We start from the raw sequence: 23,085 nt of genomic DNA, 5'->3' as shown, positions 1-23,085 counted from the left end.
TGCTACACTCCTAATAGTCGTGTTTATTGACGCTAGAAGTGACACTTGTCCGTGTTGTGCCATTTGGGTCTCGGCTTCAAGTTTGGAGCTATCTGTAATTGTACTAAATTGCAGTAAAGCCAAGTTTCGCTTTATTTTACGCAACAATTTAAATACAGGAACTCCATTCAATTGAAACTAAAGTAGCGTTTTCTCACAAAAAAAAACTAAAACAAAAAGCTTCACAAGTTCAGTGAAAAACCAAATTTCTCTAAATTTGACATGGTTTTCTTCTTTTCCCGGTAGTGGAAGGGTGCTAGTTAAAAAAAATGTGCTATATATACTTATTTTGTCAGCGTATTTGCTCGCGAGGGAAAATTCCTATATATATCTATACCACCACCGAAGATTCCTTTGGAACATACCGTTACGCAACAGCCGCATTTTTCCCTCTGTGATAAATCTGAAAGACGTCTGCGTTTTTTCCTGGTGTTCATCTCTACAATTTCAGTCTCTCTTCAATCGGGAAGGGGCATGATGGTACGAAGACATTGTTTCTCATGCGGAGATGAAACACGCTACTTCTTCGGGTTCCGAAATGAAGCGAACGTGTCGCTTTTCCCATGGGCCGATCGATGTCGAGGAGCCAAAGTTACGGCCAGACATAATGAAACCAGCAGTGGTTGAAGCGTTTCCGCTCGGACTCCTCGTACTTCCTTTCAGCACGATTGAGTTTCGTGAAGCTTGCTTTCACCAGGAGCCCCTGAGACTACACGATAATATGGAATGCCGTCCTGAGAAGTTATTCCGGGCCTGAGGCTGACGATGACGTTCTTTCAACTTTTAAATAACTGCATTGCGCAAGCGGCTGTTTACTATTAGCGATAATAAATACTGCGAAACAATAACCAACTCTGAAGTTACTGTTTACCTACTGCACCCTTCCTGGTACACCTTAAAATTAACTCTATCCAATTAACTCTATCTAACACACTGCAGGGCGGGATAGCGGCTATACAGAACTGGTTACCATCCCTGGCTTTACATTATTATCTGTTCGCTCGCTAACTTACGCATAACTAATTAAACAGCCAAAGACTTTCAACTCACGCCACTCGGTGAAGGTGGATCACCACCGCGTATTATAGGTGCACTCTTGCCTCCACTATTTTCTGCGTTGTTCAAAAGCCCTGATCGTTGTGAGTTCCTGAAATGAGCGGCGAATCCATACTTACCACGCACAATGACGCCAATGCCTAGCCTCTTTGGTGGTGATGTGTACAATTGCACACATCAAATTCGGAGGGGCGTAAGGCACCAATCTTTTTACCCAAATTGCTTGAAATTTTCTGTGCATAGTTTTGACGCCAGTCTGACGCCAGGCGCGACCAGCGTCCGTCGGCGCGGCCCGGCGGCAACCGGCGCGAAATGCAACATGCTGCATTTCGCGCCGATGCGTTACCTAGAAAACACTGCGCCCCCCTCTTTTCGTGACGGAGGGCTGCCAGACGCGCTGAAACACGCATGTGTCAAAGCAACGCAGCGCGGCGCGCGTCCGCGAGTACATGGCAGGACCGGCGCCTGGCGCGGCAGCGCCAACGTGACGCGATGAAATGAACGCTGGCGAGCACGCGCACCGCATTACGTCGAAATGTATTGGCGCCTTGCATGTGGCATGTAATCATGTTCTCATGTGGCACAAATCTCATTATTATTAGGTTGCACCAGTCACATAGCTTCGTCATCCATTGACATCACATAATAGCAAATTTGGCATAAGTGAAGTTAGCGAAACGGCCGCCAGCGCATCATGAGCGTGGCATGTAGTCATGTTAACACGTGACACGCATTTCATGATTATCATGTTTGCACCAGTCACATACTATCGTCATCCTTTCACGTACTGTATTACAATATTTGGTATATGTGACGCTAGCGAAACGGCCGCGAGAACATCATGAGCTTCATGTTGTTACATGACACGCATGTCATGATTTTCATGTTAGGATCTGTCACTTGTGTTCGCCATGCAATCATTCCATACCATACTAGTTTTGCAACATGCCATGTGAACTAAACCACCACAAAAGCTGCAGGACCATGAAATGTAAACTATGACATTCGTGACATACACGGCCTGAATTTCATGTTATGATTAGACAAATATGTTCTCCATAGAGTCATGTTATACCATACCAAGTTTGGTATTGATACCATCATCGAAGTGGCCAGGAGAGCTAAACGTCGTAGGCGGCTAGATAGATAGATAGATAGATAGATAGATAGATAGATAGATAGATAGATAGATAGATAGATAGATAGATAGATAGATAGATAGATAGATAGATAGATACGCTCAACGTCGCCGAAGTTCGCTAAGAAATGCTTCACATTTAAAAGCGATGGGCAATGGAGTCCCGGGAGCATGTTAATGAAATTTGTAGGCATCTTGTTTGTATCTCTTCTGATACAATTAATGCAATACATAGTGAGTACCAGCCATCCACATATGATGTCGATAACTGATTACTAATTTAAAAAATTACCGTAAGTGAAGGGCGAGAGTGTCCCCACAGGCACTTAATTTATATTTCCCCGCGGTAAGGGAGTAGTGACTCTCCTTTTTGGATCTGCTTTCTTATTAGCTTTTTCTTTATTTTAGCACTGGCACAAGGGCTGTATCAAATCTAATGATTATTCACTAATACCCTTGTGTGACTTGACCAATTCAAAGAGGTTGTTTCTTACTTTTCTCACAATGTGCAGGCACTTCAAAGCGCCTGATCGTGCGCGAAGGTCACCAAACGGAGTTGCCGTGCGACCTACGCGACGCTTTGTCCAACGACTCACTGGCCTTCGTGCACTGGTACCACTCGCCCGAGCGGGATCTTCACAGCAGTTCCTCCGGAGCGGCATCACCACTGGGATACGGCTTCCGTGCAGCCGCGGCCAGCCGCGAGCCCATCTACACTGTGGACTTCGGACCTGATCCGACACTCAGCGCAGAGACGACGGCCGGAGCCACGGGTGGAAACGGAGCTGCAGGAGGACGAGGGAACAACTTGCTACAAGTGAGTGCCTTGCGCCGTGAGATCTTACGAGCTTTTAGACCTCTGCAGTTTTATTGTTGACACTGCACTTCGGGATTTCCCTGTGACTTGTCGATTGCAGAAACCTTTATTGATAGTCAGCGTCGATGGAGCAGTGGCTATGGAGCTGGCTGCTGTCCAGCTGGTCTCGCGAGCTAAATGGTAGAGGCCCACTTAGTGTCCACTAGTCGGAATGTCCGGAGCCTTTTGTACGGCGTTCCTTATATCCATAATGTGGTCTTCGAACTTAAGAGGCAGATGTTATATTATTATTATTATTATTATTATTATTATTATTATTATTATTATTATTATTATTATTACTGAGAAGCGAGTAACACATATAAGGTAAATGTTGAAAATAGTAGCAGGTGCTCTTATTGACCGTATAAGCAAAGAAAACACAAGACCTTTTTCTTGTTTGATACTTTTTCCTATCATTTAGCCATCTCAACAATAACTTTCATAAAGCACATAGAAGGTCAATTTGAATCCTACTGCAAATGAACACTATCTGTGCCGTTCGCTCACGCAGGTGAGCCGCTCAGCAGGACACGGGTGGATCGGGCGGGCGTACTTTTCGATCATTGGCCACCCGGCCAGCCTCAAGGTGAACAGCGTTCGCTTCGAGGACGCCGGTCTGTACACGTGCACAGCCGTGTACCGGGATGGTGCTCGTAGAAACTCGACGGTGCGGCTACACGTCGTCGGTGAGTACCACAACAGAAGCGTCTGGAAGAACGCTAGTCTTCTTAGCCTTCTCCATTGCCAATTGTCGAAAATATAGTTCGAGGAGTGTAAACTGACCCCCTCCCCTCCTCCTCCTAACACTCTCAGGCACATCCGCTGGTGCGTTTTTATGTGCTGAATGTTCATTCTTAGAAACCACACTTGCTACACCCATCAATATAAAATTACCATTGTAGAACATCGGAAGTCCTTAACACACATAATCATTCACTTCACGTAACTTCAGTTCGTTACCTTAAGAAGTCCTTGATAGGGGCACTACATATAAGTGGGGAATTTATTAGTACATAATTTGCAAGAACTTAACCAAAAATATAAAATGAGAAAAAGAAAAAAATGGCAAATACCACGTACAGTGAGAATCCAAGATATGCGAAGAACGAATAACAAATGTTGATTTGTCACTTTAAAATCAGCACAACGTTACGGGTTAGAAGTGAATGATGCCATACATAAATTCCGTGTCATTATCATTATGTTTAGATGTGTCGTTTACCTTTGTCATTGATTCACATCACGTGACACCAAATTTAGTATATGTGGAGCTAGAGAAACGGTCGCGAGCACGCTATGATCGTGGTATGTTTTTATACGTTGTTGGGCTTTAATGCGATCGATGCAGTGACTGCATTAGACGCATATGTGGCAATCTTACAGACAGACACACATTTGTAAATGCGAAGGACGGAGATTCTGAAACTGAATATGTACGCGTTCTGGCTAGTTTGAAGTCAGGTGTATGACAACGCTTTTCTTGCATTATCGTTCAGCGATAACTGCGGGGGAGTTGATAGCCGTGGTTATACTCTATTGCATTTGCTGCAAATATTTGATTTCATTATATATTACCCTTGTTGGACCTCTGAGCTTTTCTGCTGTGGCGCGGCTCACATCATGCAAAAACACGTCTTGCCAGATGAAAGGCTTTAACGAAACTAAAGAAAGAAAAAGACAAGGGTGAACGGGCGCTGCCACGAGGCCAAGCGTCAGCTCGTGAGGAGGCTCAATAATGATGACGACTGCTATTCTGCTGCAAGGGATGAATAAAGGAAGTCACTACAGTCTCCCGCGCCGACAGATGACGCTAGGTGGCTTCCAATGGGTAGAGTAGCTGCACAGGATGGTTCACAACAGTGCCGTCGGGCAAGCGTAGAAAGCAAGTCCTCACGATGCCGTCACGTCCACCGATCAGTTTTTCTATGCGAACCAAGGTCCACAGTTGCCTGGAACAATGTTTTTTTCCGAGTAGAACTACATTGCCTTCCTTCAATATGTGATATCTTTTTGCTTGGTTGAACGTGTAATTCCCGAGTTAATTGAGGTACTCCTTTAACCAACGAGACCAGAAAGTTTGCAGATCCTCTTCTCTTTTGCTCCAAAGTTTCTTCAATTGATCGTTGGTCGACTCGGTTTTTATTTTGAGGTCGTAAGGTGGTAGCGTTGTCAGTCTTCTTCCAACGAGAAAATCTGCTGGAGATAGGGGGCACGGCTCATCCACATCATTGTACACATATGTTAAAGGCCGAGAATAAATTAGTGCTTCCACTTTCGTTAGTAATGTGACCAACTCTGTCTGATTTACCAAACGTCACCAAGCATTTTCTTTAAGCAGGTCTTCACAGAACGTACGAGTCTCTCGTAAAATTCACCCCACCAAGGAGCACTCGGGCAAATGAATTTCCACTGAATCTTCGAGGAAGAGAAACATGCAAGTACATCGGGATGCCGCATTGTTCGCCAGAGCTTCTCTAGATCTTTGGACGTTTTGACGAAGGCTCGGGCATTGTCGCTGTACATTGTGTGACAGAGGCCTCGACGTGATACGAATCTCCGAAGTGCACAAAGGAAAGCCACCGTCGTCAAATCTTCAACAAGTTCCAAGGGAACAGCTCTTGTTACAGCATAAGTAAAAAGAGCGATGTAAAAGCGCTGGTGAAGATGCCCTTTGATGTAAAGTGGACCCGCAAAATCTACTCCACTTACAAGAAACGGAGGCGTTTGTTTACAACAATCCTGGAGCATACAAGGTGAAACTTGTTCAACTGGTTTAGACTTTAGGCGTTGGCAGATGACACACCGTCGTATTGTTTTTTTTCACCAGCTGTCGTAATTGTGGAATCCAGTATTGTTCCCTTGTTTGAGTCAGTGTGTCTCGTACTCCTCCGTGGAAGACTCTTTTGTGAGCATGATTGATGATTAAAGTAACGAGGTGACAGTCTTTCGGTAGGAGGTTAGGATGGCGAGAACCGTACGAGTAGTCCGTAATCTAAACTTTTGCTTGTACCCGAAGCAGCCCGTTGTTGTCGAGGAACAATCTTACTTGTCCAACCGGACTTTGGGAAGGAATTGGATTCTCGTTTGTGACGCAGTTGGCTTCGTTACCAAAGTGAGCTCTCTATTCTACGCGAATCAAGTAGCACTCCGCCTGTTGAATTTCTTCAGCAGACAGCTCCTGGAACCTATCGCTTTCCTTCCTCAACTTTTTAACATAACGGAAAACCCAAGCCGTTACTGTTACAAGTTTTGAGAGGCTGCTGAATCGTTCGTTATCAATCAGCGTTGGCATCAATGTTCTCGTCTTAACAGCGTGGATATTGATTTCCGGCCCCGTCTCAGCTGCCTCGAGTTTTCCCTTTTCGAGGTCAAGGTTTCTCCTGAATTCAGGCCATAATGTACGAGACATGGCAAGCCATCCGGGTCCATACCACCACAACTGCGATTTACTCAGTTTGTGTACAGTCAAGCCTCGAGTGAGCAAATCTGCAGGGTTTTCTTTTCCGGGACAAAATCGCCATCGAGAATATTCTGACAAATTTCTGATCTCCTACGTCCTGTTCCATACGAATGCCTTCCAAGAAACGGGTCCTTGTAAATCCAGCAAAGGGTAATTTGGGAATCTGACCAAGATGTTACTTCACAAATGCCCAGGTCGCAGTTCTTGATGATGTAGGCATATAAGCGGGCTGCAAGTAAAGCTGACATTAATTCCAGCCTCGCCAAGGTAACCGTCTTTAACGGTTCAACTCTTGTCTTTGATATTAATAGTATAGTGTGGACGGTACCACTTGAGTCGACGGTACGAAAGTAGGCTACAGCACCGTATGCTGAATCACTAGCGTCGGAAAAGATGTGCAGTTCTGCCTTTTGATAAGCGCCCTCGCTGCCCGCTGCGAGGAACCTGGGAATACTGATCCCATGTAGCATGGCTACCCCCTTGCTCCATTTTTTCCAGACAGCTGACAGCTTCATTGGCATGGTGTCATCCCAGCCGAGGTATTCCCTCCAGAGATCTTGTAGGAAGATCTTCGCCCTTACTATAAAGGGTGACAGAAACCCCAAAGGGTCGTAGATCCTTGCAACAGCTCGGAGCACAAAGCGTTTGTATTTCGATGCTCTTCCATAAACTGTAGAATATCCTGGGGCCTAAACGAAAAGGTATCCGTCTGTTTGTTCCAATAAAGTCTCAGGATTTTCAGCGGTCCAGAAGATGAGCAAAGTGACTTTTCGGAAGACATGATGCCTTGTACGAAGACGGCAGCTACAACAGGGTCGTTGCTGGCCCATTTACGAATGTTCATTGAAGCATCCTTGAAGATTTAAATTATCTCTTTATGCATTTGAATAGCTTGTTCAATGGTGTCAGCACCAATAAGAAGATCATCCATAAATATGGAGTCTTGCAATAGCCGGGCTGTCGAAGGAAAGCGATTTTCTTCGGACCTGAAGTGGTGCTTTAAGGTTGCAGTCAAAAGGAAAAGACTTGAAGTAGCTTCAAAGGGCATTTTGGTCATTCTCCAAACTTCTGTTTCCGGCAGTGCGCTGTCCACTTGAGGTGAAGACTTGAACCACAAGAAGCGAAGTGCATCTCTGTCGTGTTCTTGCAGGTCAATTTGAAGGAACGCCTTCTCAACATCAGCATTTATTGCTATCTTGTAGCGTCGGAAACGAAGCAGTAGCGTCACAACGTCGTGATTTAGATTTGGGACGACTTCTAGATTGTCGTTTAAGGACTTCATCCCGGATTCGTGAGACGGAGCGTCGAAAACGATGCGTACCTTTGTAGTAGATCGGTCCTCTCGTATGACGGCTCGGTGTGGCATATAATACCTGGGTCCAATTGGTTGGTCTTCTTTTGAAGGTACTTTTTCAGCATATCCCTCTTCGAGGTACATTTGAACAGTTGCTTCGTATTGTTTTAAGAGCTCACTGTCTTTGTGAAGCTTCTTCATCAAACTGTGCTGAAGTTTGAGTGCAACTGCGTAGTTTTCATCCATCTCAACCCTTTTCTTTCATGGTAGCGCCACTTCATATCGATTGTTTTTCTTATTGATGTTGTTCTCAAAATTTGCCAGCACCGATTCAGCGACCGTCGTTTCTTCACTTTTGGCCTGTATACCGGTGCTTTCTATATCCCAGAAACGAGTCAAAAGTTTCGAGATATCTTGCTCGGTCACTGTCCATCGTAGGACTGCAATACTGGCACTCTGTGCAACATCGGCTGCAGTAGACAAGGGTCCTTGCACAGATTGATTGATTGATTGATTGATTTGTGGGGTTTAACGTCCCAAAACCACCATATGATTATGAGAGACGCCGTAGTGGAGGGCTCCGGAAATTTCGACCACCTGGGGTTCTTTAACGTGCACCCAAATCTGAGCACACGGGCCTACAACATTTCCGCCTCCATCGGAAATGCAGCCGCCATAGCCGGGATTCGAACCCGCGACCTGCGGGTCAGCAGCCGAGTACCTTAGTCACCTGACCACCGCGGCGGGGCAGGTCCTTGCACAGTTTATTCCAGTTTCGTCTTGACAGCTTACAACTTTTCGAACACAGGTTTCACAATACCCGTTACTATATCAAAATATTAGTCTGATCGAATAAGGACCGCAATCTGTTTGTCTTCTGCTCCTTGTAAAGAGAGAGCTCGCGTATCCAAGTGCACCTTGTTCATTTCTCTTATAACATTTTCTTCTGGTACCGGAATATATTCAGTGCATATCGTGTCCACCACCGGCGCCTTTATTGAAATCGGAAGCTTCTGGTTCGCAGGGAGAATCGATACACGTACCTTCTTCATGGTTTTCCGTATGTTATAGCCCCAGAACACACCGATAGCTAACGTTTCCTCTTCTATTAGTTCGCATCCAAGTCTTCCATAAGCTTTGGTTGTAATGAAGCTTCGCTGACTTCCGCCATCAAAAAGGACTCAGTAGCGACCGGATGATTTGGTGCTCAATACGGTAGCTGTCAGACTCTGGAGCAGTACGACTGACTTTGCCTGCTTGGACACCAGATTCACCAATGCAGATATCGCCTTCTTGTCGTTTTTGATGTCATCGGATGCGCAAACAGATGTCGCATGCCTTCTTGCGCACTTGCCGAATTTTAACCGGCTGGCCCTGCTTTAGGCAACGAAAGCATCGTCCAGCTTTGATGAGCATCTCCCTTTTTTTTAGAAGTCGATATTCTTCGTATCACAGACTTCGACAGGATGCTTTTCAGACTGGCAGAACAGGCATTGTTGTGGACTTTTTGTTGAACTTTGTAGAGCAGCTGTGGTGGAAACGTCACGTGGATGACTGTGTTTTAGTCCTCCCTTATCTGGGGCTCGACGAGTTTCTGTTACGCCTTGTTTAGCAACAGCTTCCCGACAAGTGAGTTGAAGTTCGAAGAATTCAAGAAGCATTCGAAGATTGTTACCTTCTGGAACCGTAACACGGTTTGAATTGCCTTGCATATTCGAAGAGGATGCAGCCGACGAGGATGCCTTGTGCATCTCGTGAAAACGCAGCACCATGTCCGTCGGTAGAACTCTTAGCAGGATTTCCCGAAGCATGAAGCAATAAGTTGTCGAGTTTGTGCCAAGCGCCTTGAGGCTTCGAATATGAACCTGTACCTTGTCGTAAAGTTGCCTCAGCTTACGAACGTCTGCTGACGACGACACTGGCTTTAGATCCAGCAAACCTTGCAAATGATCGTGCGCTGTGATCTGTTCATCTTCAAAACGCTTCTTTAAAATTTCAATAGCGTCTTTAGAGCACTCTTCGGTAGCTTGTAATCCCAATATGGCCGACGCGGCCGCTCCGGTAACCAAACTGTTCAAGCAGTTGAACTTGTCAGATGTGCTCAACTCGCTGTTGTTGTGGACTGCTAATGTAAACTGCGTCCAATATCTCGGCCATAGTCAGCGGTTACCATCAAATTTTACGAGTTCTATTTGGGAAAGCTTGCTTTTGCCAGATGATAACGGGTGAACGTCCGTAAAGAGTGGGGCTGGAGGAGCCAGACATTCATTCAGCTTGACTCGTAGATTCGCTGTGAGAGTAACAACCTTGTCGCGGTATTCTCCAGCGTCTAACGTCTCGCTGTCCAACAGGTCGTCTGGCGTCTCCCCAAATATTGCCTCATCCACTTTCTCTATCTGACCATAAAATGAGCTTATTTGGTCGAGAAATACACTTACTGCTGCTGCCGTGACGGCTTGATTTCCTCGCAAGTGGTCTTCCGCCTCGGACAACAGGACATCCAGTTGGGACCGCAGGCTGTGGCGTCGTCTAAGATGTCGTTTCATTCTGCCGCCCGCAGTCGATGTATCTCGCCAAGATCGCAGGCACCGTCTTCCGAGGTGTTGTGGCTCCTAACGTCGATGATGTTGGCGTCCCGGGTTTTCGGCACCATGTGTTGGACCTCTGAGCTTTTCTGCTGCAAGGGATGAATAAAGAAAGTCACAACAACCCTGAATTATTATCAAAGTGCCAGCCTAATATTGGTACAGGATTATAATAAAAACAGCTATGTATTGAAAAAGATCTGAGCAGAAGAAAAAGTGGGTGAAGACTGAATTTGGAAAACATTAAAACGCATTCATTAAGAAACACAAAAAATTTAAGAGACGCAGCCTGCGTGTGTTTTCATTTGTCTATGTGTGTGTTTTGCTCATTGCGATGCTGAAATGAATGCAAGTTTCAGCAATATGAGTATTCCGCCTTTACATTTTACCGCTATGAAGAACTAGGATATGCATTGGTGCTAGGCGTTCGCAATGAGAAGAAGGCTTTGAGAATCTGAGTGCCCGGAAATAGTTCATTTCTTTTTCGCAGGCCGCACTCCTCGAGGCAAGTACAAAGGGGCACCTTATGCATGCTTGGTTGTTCGGGTAATGCGCCATTCAGCAGGTTCGTGGCTTTCACAAAGGCGCCACAAGTACTTGAATCATACGCACTTTTGAACGAACATTTTTGCCTTGTGCTGGTAATTTGTTAGTTGTGTGGACCATCCTTCACTACTTCATGTACTAAGTAATTTATTATCTTCGTAGTTATCTTCACAGGAGGTTACTTGATAACGTTTTGTTGATGTAATAAAAAATTGCTAGGAAAAAGTATTAAGAAGTAACGATTGAATTGCAAAGCCGAGAGTGCCGATAAAAAGCTGAACGGGAATCGTTCCGGGCTCGTTATTGCCTTGGTGAGTGAAGAGGCGTACACGCGCATAACTTTAGCGCCACATTGCTTTCTTGTTTTGTTTGCTTAAGTATGTCATTTAAATGTTCTAATTATTACCCTTGAAGAAGAATAATACCCGATCTTTTCCAAACGTTCTGCTTCTTATTTTTTGGTGGTAATAGGAACCCGACAAAGCATGATTTTTTTAAGCCGCTCTTGACGTATACATTCCTAGCATTTAGAAGCTGGCGATCGAGTGCTTTTGCCAGCCAAGACTGTTATATGGCAAAACACGCCGTCTTTGTGTTATTGATAGGAGCCACTACTACGAGCATTACTGGGCAAAAATTTTTTCCTTCGCCTACAAGAATGACATAAGTTACTCTAGTATTTCCTTATAATCTAGCAGTCTAAGCATTACGTGCACAGACATTTTTTAAATTTTCAACGTATTTCAGCATTGCATTCGCCAAACATCATAATTAGACAAAAAGTTTATTATTGCAGTGTTTTATGGTTTCGAAGTTCGACAACTACTTTACAGAATGATGTTTTAGGACACCTAAGATCAGAAGCATATTATATCGTATTGAAAACGGTGATATTTTTGCGGGGAGAAGCAATCGGCTCTTTGAATTTGGTGCAAGAGAAAATGAAAAATAAATTTAACCTACCAAGGCCCGAAGAAATTTTGTAGTGATGTAACATTGATTGATCACTGCAAGCCTTATGCAGTGTCAAAAAGCCGGAAAGATTATAGACCCTTACACTTTTTACCAACACAGGCAATTGTTGATGTCTGGTTTTTTACTCCGCTGTGCCTTATTAGCATTGGTGGGTAAAAAGAGCGTTAGTAGATGGACAACTGATTTTCTTCACTTTTCATCTCTTATTTGGCAAAATATATTCAAATAGCTGTTCTTTTTAGCTACATAAAGGTTGCCTTGAACATTACACATGTTCTTTTTATCTGAAAAACTAATAGGAGACTCTCCTTACTCTTGCAAAAACGTGAAAACGTCATTTCAGTTTCCACTTTGGAAGCTAGTAAATGGGGTGACCGGAAGATTTGTTGGGGCGAACGCTGGCAATCTTGAAATTGTTTATATGTATAAGCCTACACTTGAAGTAATATAAGGAATTTCACTATACGTAACTCTGTATATGAATTACTTAGCACCAACTCTACCTCAACCCCCCCCCCCAAATTTGTGTATTTTATAAATGCAACGTAACGGTCTTATCATTTCGCAATATTGGACGGGAATTTTTGCAAAAAATATCAATAAGAAGGAAGAGAGCACTGACAGACGCAGACAACAGGTGAAGCGTATTTCCAAAAAAACGCACTCGTGAAGAAAAAGCAGGGACACCTGGTTACGATAACAGGTTAGCGGTTAGTTACTATATCTCGAGTTTACGCAGGTTCACCGATGGTCTCGCAACACGTATTTCACTCGACCTGTGGGGAAAAAGGCCTTAAACAATCTCTTTCGCGGTCCTACCTTTAAGTTGCAGCAACTTTTTGTTTCGTCTTTTTTGGGCGCATTCCCACCCACAATGCAATACCATTTCGCCCAACGCTCCGTTCTTTATTTTTCAAGCAGGCCATGATCGATTGTGCTTGAAAGGCCTTCATGGTTGCCGGTAAATTTCGATGCGCTTCATTTTTTCAACGGCATCTATGCACATACGCAGCGCTTCTTGCGGTGTTATGGAAATTGCAGAATTTAAGACCCGCATATGCTGGTCACGTTTTACACGTAACATTCGACTTATCTCAGATCTACCGCTCTGTATTACATGATGTGATGTTGCGCTGCAAATGTTTAGGACGCGAGTTGACTTCCTGACCACGGCGGCTGCATTTCGATGCAAGTGAAATGAAAGAACTCTGGAGCCCTTTCATTCAGCGCAGGTTGCGGGAAAGCAATTGCTCATAAATATTCCGGAGTTCACCACTATACGGTGCGGCAGAAAATCATAACTTGCATGTGCCCTGAATTCCATTTATTTGAAATGTAGCCATGTTTTAACTAGCATTCTCGTCCCTTTGATGGCATGAGAAAAAGAGATCATAGCGCTGGCTTAATTTTAAACACAGAGCTTAACTTAGGAAGGACTGCTTAGCGTGTAATATCCGTAAGTGATGTGAACTGAAGTGCTGTTTAACGTGATAGCATTAGTGAAAGAGTTTAGCAGAGCTTGAAATGTCCGTGTCGTTGACTTCTTTTATTAGGAGCTAAATATCGTCTTGTCCGCGACCGAAGAAAGGCGAAAAAAGAGGCAAAGAAAGTAACTCACAAAACTTCACAGCTTTGCCGCAAAGGCGAAGCAATGAACGCGATAGCCACACACCAGAAGCTCACGTGAAAAATGGCAAACAGACCAAACGTGCCCTGCGTGTCTCACGCATAAATGACGCACAAAACGTACGCCCAGATACAAATGAGCGTCTCATTTGTATAGATACAAATGAGCGTCTACAAATAAGTGTCTCAGTTATTACTTGGCTCTCTGAAAAGCCGCCTTTTTCGCAAACGGAGACTGTGCAAAGAGTGCAGTGACCATTGTGCGCCCGCTAACAACAACATAATCGCTCCGATGAAAGCCCAAGGCGCATGATTTCCTGCACCACGAGATAAGGGCGCGCGCATGAGCGTCCTCCTTCCACCTGTCCGCGGGCAACGTACGCGTGAGACATGACAGTGCGCGCCGTCGTGTCACGATGCTAAAGCCCCTACTATGCGAAGCGCGCTTATTGCGCCATTTTGCTGGTAATGCTGAAAACCCTACAGTTTCCCAGAGATGGCCATTGGCAGCGGTAAATGGTAGATATAAATAGCTTGCCGTTTGAACGTTGAAAGAAGTGCTTCTTCGTGGCTCAGTTGCTAACGCCTCGCACTCACAATTCAGACGCTGGTATTTGATTCCGTGCACCAGAGTCTTTTTCTGGTTTATTCTTTTTGTTACGTTTTCAAATAAATATAGATACATATACATATACCGTGAGTGGCGGCGGTGCCGCCCCTGGCGGCAAAATGCAACTGAGAGTGTCCATGTAATTGCTATCATATTAAAAATTAAGTTTAAGCACTAATTAATCCTATAAGCTGGATGTGTTACAATCGTGGGTTTTACCACAGATCGACGCAACAGCTTGAGGCTGTTTCGGAAAAAATGCTGTATTTATTTTTATACGTTGTAAAACAAATAATGAAAGCTCAAAAAAAAACCTTAATTTCAATTGAGAATGGAAGCTACACCATCTACGTGACAAGAACGTGTCCTATCATATGGCAGCGCCATTGCTAAAGGCTGCTGGGAACAGAAAAAAGACACTCAAGGAATGTCATGTAGTAGAAGGAGTCAGCTTAACACATGTAAGATTTCATGGCAGATGCATCGAATAGCACCGTGTGCAAAACAAGTCAATTGCAGCGAGTGGGTGCTTTTAAAGCCGAGGCACTACAACGCGTTCCCACTTGTTTAATCTTCACCAGCGGCAAAAACTTCAAGAGAGTAAACAACGGTAAGTTTGCCTGCCACCTTGCGGGCGCGAAGTGAACACTTTGCTAAGTCGTAAAAGGAAGAAGTATGACGTAGTGGACACTTATAACAACTGCATTTGCAATAGGCATTTTATGATAGCTAAAAACGACCAATGTAACGCGCAAAAGGACTTGGAGAGTTGGTGCTTGTTAATAAGCATGATATGGCGTGAGTGTCCAATGAAGTTTTTTATTAAAGGTATAGTAGCGCCTGTGTTAACTCGTTCTGTGTGTCTGTTTTGTTTTTCCGCCCTAAATTAAGAATATTGTCACACACGGAGTTTTTTCTTTTAATAATGCATGGTTGAAGCATTCTATGACCACCGAAGGAATGTTAGCAATTAAAAAGCCAATGCGCACGCTGTCCCATTACGCTACCGCGTGTACTCGTGATCGCGAAGCTCGAGCCTCCTACAAGGTTTCGATCGCGGACCAAAGCGCATCAGAAGAACAAAAAAAAATCAACTTCGGTGCATGCCAGCTACCCACAATTTACGTTAATCCGACGTGACGGCTGTATCAAAGGATTACATATGTAATGTTTACAAAATTTGGAAGGCAGCACTGCAGCCAATATTGACGTTTCATGAAGATTAGCGTCTATTTGAAAAGTTGTTCCGAGACCTGGCGTAGCTCTGTGGTAGAATGCTTTACTGCCACGCAGAATGGTTGGGTTCGATTACAGCGTGAACCCTGACATTTCATTCTTTGAATTCGCTGGGTTGGCACTACCGATGTCTGGTATTTCTTAACGCTCGCGCGTTAAAATCGCCATTAGTGTTCTCGTCGTTCCTGGGTAGATACTAAGTGTCAATCAGCTGTGGCACGTACCTGCATACCAGCGGCACATACCCGTTCATGGGTATGTGCCCCTGTCTGGCGGGAAGTGCTTGATGAAGTACGCGACGGGATTTTGACATTATTCGTGTCTTGACCAGCGCGTCATATTCCCCAAACCATCTTACCCTCCTATGCTAATTTTGGTTCACGCCAAGTTAAGAAGGTGGCCACGAGAGCACCCAAACGTAAACGCTAGATAGATAGATAGATAGATAGATAGATAGATAGATAGATAGATAGATAGATAGATAGATAGATAGATAGATAGATAGATAGATAGATAGATAGATAGATGCGCTCAAAGTCACCGAAGTTCGCTAAGCAATTCTTCGCATATAAAAGACTACGGGCGCACAATTTCCTAAGTTCACAATACAGCGACTTTAGGTACAAAGTGCAGATGTATTACACACCATACAAACAAGAGTCCTCGTGCCGTATGTGATGTCAAGCGAACGACCACTCGACGCGTTTGTGAGGCCCTTATACCCGCACTATCTGACAAAATTTGGCAGACCACTAAGAAATACCTAGACTCGCCCACATTTATAGATATACTTATCGCCAAATTGTCATCTTTAGGCTTGGAACTTTGTGACGGGAGATTGCAGATCACAAAGCCGAAATGCTCTACATAGCCCACGTTTTCCGATATACCCGCCCTTTAACTTCCCTGCTGAATGTTTTTGTCAGCTGCCGTTAGATAAAAAATACTGCCTTACAGTAGACGCCGAGAGTGAATCATGCTGAAAACCTGCTACGTACAACGAGAAATCTAATCAGTAACAAGGCACTATATATATATATATATATATATATATATATATATATATATATATATATATATATATATATATATATATATATATATACACGAAAAAATGAATAGCATTCGGCGAGTTTTAGCAACAAGCATTTCTCGTCGCTCAAATGAGAACGGTCGTTACGCCGTGGGTTAATGTGACGCAAGTCTAGAAAGAAAGAAAGTATATTCAGAGACATTGTTAATGAAGATGTTGGACAAAGGAAATATGGGGAGCAAAATCGCCTCACCAAACCCAAATGACAGTGGCCCGTAAAAAGGAGCACAATCCATGGGATATCAATGTGGATCTCATACTGGCTTTTTTTTTGTCTTACTTTCACATGAGTCCCTTTATCGTCTTATTTTTGACCTGGCTACGTCTGAAGTCACTGCTTTCGGATCTATCTTACCATCAATTTTTTGTGTACGCGCTATTGATTTAAATACTAAAGATACATTTCAATACTAAAGATACATTTCAGAGAGTGAAAGCTCAGGTCGTGACCCCTTCTCACGACGTCATGCAGTCTACGTGAAGAATACGAGGAGCCAGATAAATGAGAGGGTCATGAGGGCTTATTGCACTATTCGAAAGAAAATTTGCTCCGACATCCCCCTGCTCAAAGGCTGAAATAAAGTAGACTTGACCCGCCGTGACGATCAATCAGCCACCGAAGAGCTGGGCCCAGACGTGCAGTTTAATGACCCACTACTCACCTTCCATGAAATTACCTCCCACTACCGACACAACAGAAGCCGATACCCTTTACCCCATTCAAAACTCGAACGCGCGCAAGAAGTAGCCTTTAGAATGTTACAAACGAGATCGTACCCATCACGGGGCCGACTCAGCCATTATAACTCAGACATAAATTCACAGTGCCCAGATTGCACAGAAGTGTACTGTTCACTCGCGCACATGCTCTGGCAATGTCCCGCGTTACCTCAGGGACCTCTCACCAGTGAGTCCGACTGGGAGGAGGCACTCAGGAGCCCCAATCTCCGAAACCAACTTAAGGCAGTCCAGAGGGCCCAAGAACTGGCGGAACGCCACCACGTTCCCGCCCCGACTCGGGCGTCGCCTACGGTAGCGGCTGCTAGGATGTCCCACGTGGGCACCCTGGTGGCTTAAACTCCTCAGGACCATATATTAAAGTTCTTGACTGACTGACTGACTTGCCGGGCTCGCAGTACTTGAAAGCCGGCTATAAGTTCGTACGTTGGAAGCCTTATCACCGTTTTTGGAAACTTCCGCCGGTGCGAAATTGAGTGCGGAGCCAAGAAAACATCTTTATTTCATAATTTAGCTTAGGGGGATGGCTTGTATCCCTGCCACACCTTCAACCCTTGCGACTAGCTTCAGCTGATGCTCGAGATGGAGCTAATCAAATCTGTCTTTCAGGGATCGTTAGCGTGGTATGGGCTTGGGAGATTTCATTTGGGATTCTTTGAAATTTTTTTCCGCATATTACAAGAACCAACGTTTTTCGCAGAAGTAGGAATGCGAAGACCGTAGAGTAGGAGGTGTGACATGAATTCTTATTGGTGGAGAGTGTGGTTCATTCTTTATATAGTGATATGTATGCTTGGGAGAGGGGGTAGTGTTTCACAGGTTGGTTTAAGTAGTTGGATAATTTTATGCTATGTGAAAATCATGACACGTAGGTCTTCATTATCATGTTTGGACAAGTCATTCACCTTCGTCATTCGTTCGCGTCATGCAACACCAAATTTGGTATTAACGCAGCTAGCGAAACGGCCGCAAGCGCATCATGAGCGTGGTATGTAGTCATGTTGTTACATGACACGTATCTTATGATTAGAATGTTTGCACCAGCCACATACCTTTTTCGCCCAATCATGTCCCGTAATACCAAATTTGGTATATGTGAAGCTAGCGAAACAGTGGCGGGTGGATCATGAAGCACCCTATATACTCCGACGTAGCGGCACGCAGGGCGCAGAAACGCTACGCTAGCAAAGCGCGAGCACTGCCTGACGCCACGCGCGACCGGCGCGACATGTGGCATTTCACGCCGACGGCGTTACCAGGACAGCACTACGTCTGCCTCTCTTCGTGACGGAGGGACGCCAGGCGCGCTCAAACGCGCATGCGTCAAAGCAACGCAGTACGGCGCAGTAAGCGTATGGCAGGCAGATAGGCACCTGGAGTGGCATCGCCAGACTGACGCGACGAAACAAACGCCCACTCACATGCATGCTGGTTCACGTCGAAGGTTATTGGTGCCAGAGTGTGGCATGTAGTTATGTTCTTACATGGCACGCATCTCATGATTATCTTGTTTGCATCAGTCACGTGAATTCGTGATTATTTCACGTGACGCAATAAAAATTTTGACATGTGTGAATCTAGCGAAATAGCCGCGAGCACATCATGACTGTGACATCTAGTCATGTTGTTACAAGGCACGCATGTCAAGAATTCATGTTTGCACTAGTCACATACTTTCGCCATTCATTCACGTCCCGTTAAACCACAATTGGTAGAGATGAAGTTAGCTAAAGGGCCGCGAGCGCATCGTGAGCGTGGCATGTAGTCATGTATTTACATGATACGCATCTCAAGATTATCATGTATGCACTAGTCACATACCTGCGTCAACCATTCATGTCCCGTAATACTATGTTCGGTATATGCGAAGCCAGTGAAACGGCTGCGTGTGCCTCTTGAGTGTGGCATTTAGCCATGTTCTTACAGGACACGCGCTATGATTTCCACGTAATAGTCTGTCGCTAATGATCGCTATGCAGTCATGTCATACCATACCAAATTTGAAATATCATGTGAACGAAACCATTGCAAGAGCAGCAAGACATTCAATTGTAAATGATGACAATCATGACATAAACGTCTTGATTTTCATGTTATGATTAAGTATTTATGATTGTCATACAGTTGCGTTATGCCATACCCATTTTGGTACCGATGCCATCATCGAAACGGCCAGGAGAGCTTAAAGTTGTAAATGACTAGATAGATAGATAGATAGATAGATAGATAGATAGATAGATAGATAGATAGATAGATAGATAGATAGATAGATAGATAGATAGATAGATAGATAGATTGATTCAATGTCGCCGAAGTAAGCATTGATTGATATGTGTGCTTTAAGGTCCCAAAACCGCCATATGATTACGAGAGACGCCGTAGTGAAAGGTTCCGGAAATTTTGACCGCCTGGGGTTCTTTAACGTGCACCTAAATCTGAATACACGGGCCTACAACATTTCCGCCTCCACCGGAAATGCAGCCGCCGCCGCCGGGATTCGATCCCGTGACCTGCGGTCGCCGAAGTTAGCAAAGAAATGCTTCGCATTAAGAATGGAACAAAAGACGTGCACATTCCCTTATTGCGTCTCATCATTCATCCTATGTTTTATTAACCTCTTCAAGCAACAATTTACATAAACTACGCTTATAGCGTTAAATAATTTTCGCCATGTCACGTTCCAGGGTTGGCAACGTCAGAGCCCATTCGTCTACCTAGATGAGCAATGTCACTGCACTGCCATTTATGTAGGGCCATTCAAACGCGCACGTCATATCCTCATGGGGAATTTTTAGAATAGCGCACCGCAAGCACTTGCGCTGCGGTCCCTGCGACTGCGCATGCGTCGTAATGCGAGCCGCCATTCGCGTTCACGGCCCACCCGCAGAAAATCCCGAGTAGCAGGCGGCATGTGCGGCCCGCAAACGCTGATTTCGAGGCTACAGTTTTGCTGCGATTGTACGTTGCGGTTTCCAGGAGGTCAAACGCTATTCTAAATCTCGTATGGCACCCGCTATGGCGGCAACGACTGCAGCGCCAGTAAACGTCATTCTAAATCTCTCTATATTCCCTGGACGCGCGCCCGCCAAAGGAAGAGAAAGCAGCGTTCATTTTGAAGTTTGACCAATTTCCGAGATTCATAGCGTTGCACATTCTGGCAGGCGCGATTGTGAACGCCCCATCTACGCGTTGTGCTTGTCAGCTCAAAGTTTTCAAGCCTGGTGAGGGGCCCTTAAAAAAAGAAAGTCATATGACAGTGTTACCAATGGTGGCTATCTGTCTACTAGCAAAATTTATCAGGGAATTTCATTGAGGTGACGCGATGTTTGAGTTATGACAAATGCATATAAAAGCCGTACGCCGACACCAGTTTGAATTGCACGTGTGATGAAGGTGAATGTAAATGGTGCTTCTTTGCGAGCTGCTATAAGTAAAAAGGAGTATGGTAGCGTGTTCACCCTATACCATATTCATTAGTATTGATCTGACCATATCAAAAGTGGCTCCTTTATTTATCTTACTAGTAAATATTACATTTTCCCGCGGTCGTCATGAGCGTTGAGGGATACTTTTCATTGATAAATTTTGCCTAAATATTATTTTTTTAAATTTTCAAAATTTTTATTCACACACCTGCGTTGAATTTAGGAATAATCTGAGATTTTTGAGCGTTATCGGTAGAATAGTTTTGCAGAAAATCTACAACAAGTTTGATAAACTTTCAAAGAAACTGATCGCCAGAAAAGCGGGGCCTGTTTACCTACAAGCACAGAACCAGGTCACAGCACACGACATATTTTCTCTAAAAAACATTTTGGTGTGAAAAGTAAATAGGCAGGAAGTTAGTAAATTCACTATTAAAATGATAGAAAGTGAGTATGTTCAACCAAATAAATATGTTATTACGTTAAAAACACATATATGGAAAAAATTTCGTTAAGAATTCCCCATATTCGTACGGAGGTGGAGCCTCCAGCGCCATTTTTTATGTGTTTGGTGCACTCCAGCGCGCCCGCCAATGCATGGTTTTGCTCCTCAGAGTGTGTATTATTATTTTATTTTAGTTGGGAAATGAAAGAATTGCTTTTTCGGTTGATATACCCTACCATACCAACCCAAACATACTATTGTTTTAGACCGGTGAATATTTCTATTGAAAGCACAAATAGTGCCAGGCCGATAACAAACAAACGCGACATATGCAAACACTATAGCTTCGGACAGCTCTCCTGCGGGAGGCGCCGGCCGCCGGTCTGCGGCCCTGCGCCGTTACGGCAGACTTGCCCCTAGCGTGAACCGGCCCTTTCGAATTTCACAGAAAGCTCCTTAAAACAAACATAGCTGCCCTTCCGAATGCAGTGGTCGACCACCTCGAATCTATCAAGCTTGCGCCGTGCCCTCTGTAGCTCGTAAGCGCCAAACTGATGCTTCCTTTTGCTTTAATTGCATGCCCTTTAGCTTTGACAACAGAGTACTCGAATGAATTCAGCACCGCGTTTGAGAACTATACTCAAATAATTGATGTTCTAAGCCTAAGCAAGCCTTCTCGTATGTTGGAGGGCATACAATATACGTTTGTTTGTTGTTGCTAACGCTGGGTAGCAGGTGCCACTTGTCCAAACGCCTGCTTTGGGGACGTCATCTTTATTGGCTGTGCGGTTTATTGAATACAGGACTGGTGAAAATGCTCTATTCACTGCTGGAACGTAGTCTTGGAACAACACGTACGACATATCAAGAAAAGCGTGGAACAAAAAGCTCGAAGTGTCCCGCGTCAGACGCAGACAATGAGGAGAGGCGAAAGCAGACCACGCGGCTCAGCCATGTCGCTCCTCCATCGCTGATTGGCTAAACAACTCTCCGGCAAACGGCACTAAATTGTGTCTCGGAACTATTTTTCGAGCGGCGAAGAACGGCAGACGTGCGCGAAGCAAAGAGCCGCGCAAGTTGGCTTGAGAACGTCAAACGTCAAGCGGGGAGGCATGCTTGCCGCTAGCATGAACCAGCCTAACGCTATTGCGTTAAAACGGCCGCGACGTTGCTATGAGCGTAGCATGTAGTCATGTTTCAAATGACACGCATGCCAATATTGTGCTGTTTGGACCTGTCCTTTACTTTCGTCGTTCATTCAGATAACCTAATACCAAAATTAGTTTAGGGGAAGCTAGCGAAATGGCCACTAGCGCATTGTGAGCATGGTATACTGTCATGTTTTTTCATGACACGCATCTCATGATTATCATGTTTGCATCAGTCACATACCTTCGTCATTCATTCCTGTCCCAAAATACCAAATTTGGTGTACGTAGAGCCAGCGAAACGGCCCCGAGCACACCATGAGCGTGGCGTGTAGTCATGAGTCAGGACTTACATGACATGCATGTCATGATTCCTACATTCGGACCTGTCACTTGTGTTCATGTGATACCATGCAGTCATGTGATACCGTATAAGTTTTGCAACATGTCATGTAAACGATACCATCACAGGAGCAGCTGGACCATAAAATGTAAATCATAGCATTTATGATATCCATGTCTTGATTTTCATGTTATAACTAGTCACTTATGCTTGCCATACAGTCATGTTATCCCATACCAATTTTGATATTGATACTATTATTCTAACAGTCAGGAGAGCTAAAAGCCAAGGTGGCTAGATAGATAGATAGATAGATAGATAGATAGATAGATAGATAGATAGATAGATAGATAGATAGATAGATAGATAGATAGATACGCTAAGAGTCGCCGAAATTTGTTAAGAATTGCTTCACATTTAAAAGAACATTAAGAAAAAAAAGGAAGACACTCTTTAAATCTCAGGACTT

At 44.4% G+C, this 23,085-nt stretch overlaps 1 protein-coding gene across 1 annotated transcript in view; it reads left to right on the top strand.

Annotated features, from left to right (window-relative positions):
- LOC119186748 (neural cell adhesion molecule 2) overlaps window positions 1-23,085 on the top strand; it is a 299,145-nt gene that overhangs the window by 208,058 nt on the left and 68,002 nt on the right. The window contains exons 2-3 of the mRNA XM_075887326.1: window positions 2,746-3,050; window positions 3,604-3,778. Coding sequence (XP_075743441.1) covers window positions 2,746-3,050; window positions 3,604-3,778 — 480 coding nt within the window. The remainder of the gene's footprint in view (window positions 1-2,745; window positions 3,051-3,603; window positions 3,779-23,085) is intronic.

Source organism: Rhipicephalus microplus, chromosome 1 (genome assembly GCF_043290135.1).
Source record: "Rhipicephalus microplus isolate Deutch F79 chromosome 1, USDA_Rmic, whole genome shotgun sequence".
NCBI classification, from domain to species: domain Eukaryota; kingdom Metazoa; phylum Arthropoda; class Arachnida; order Ixodida; family Ixodidae; genus Rhipicephalus; species Rhipicephalus microplus.
This window is presented reverse-complemented; position numbering and strand designations above follow the sequence as displayed.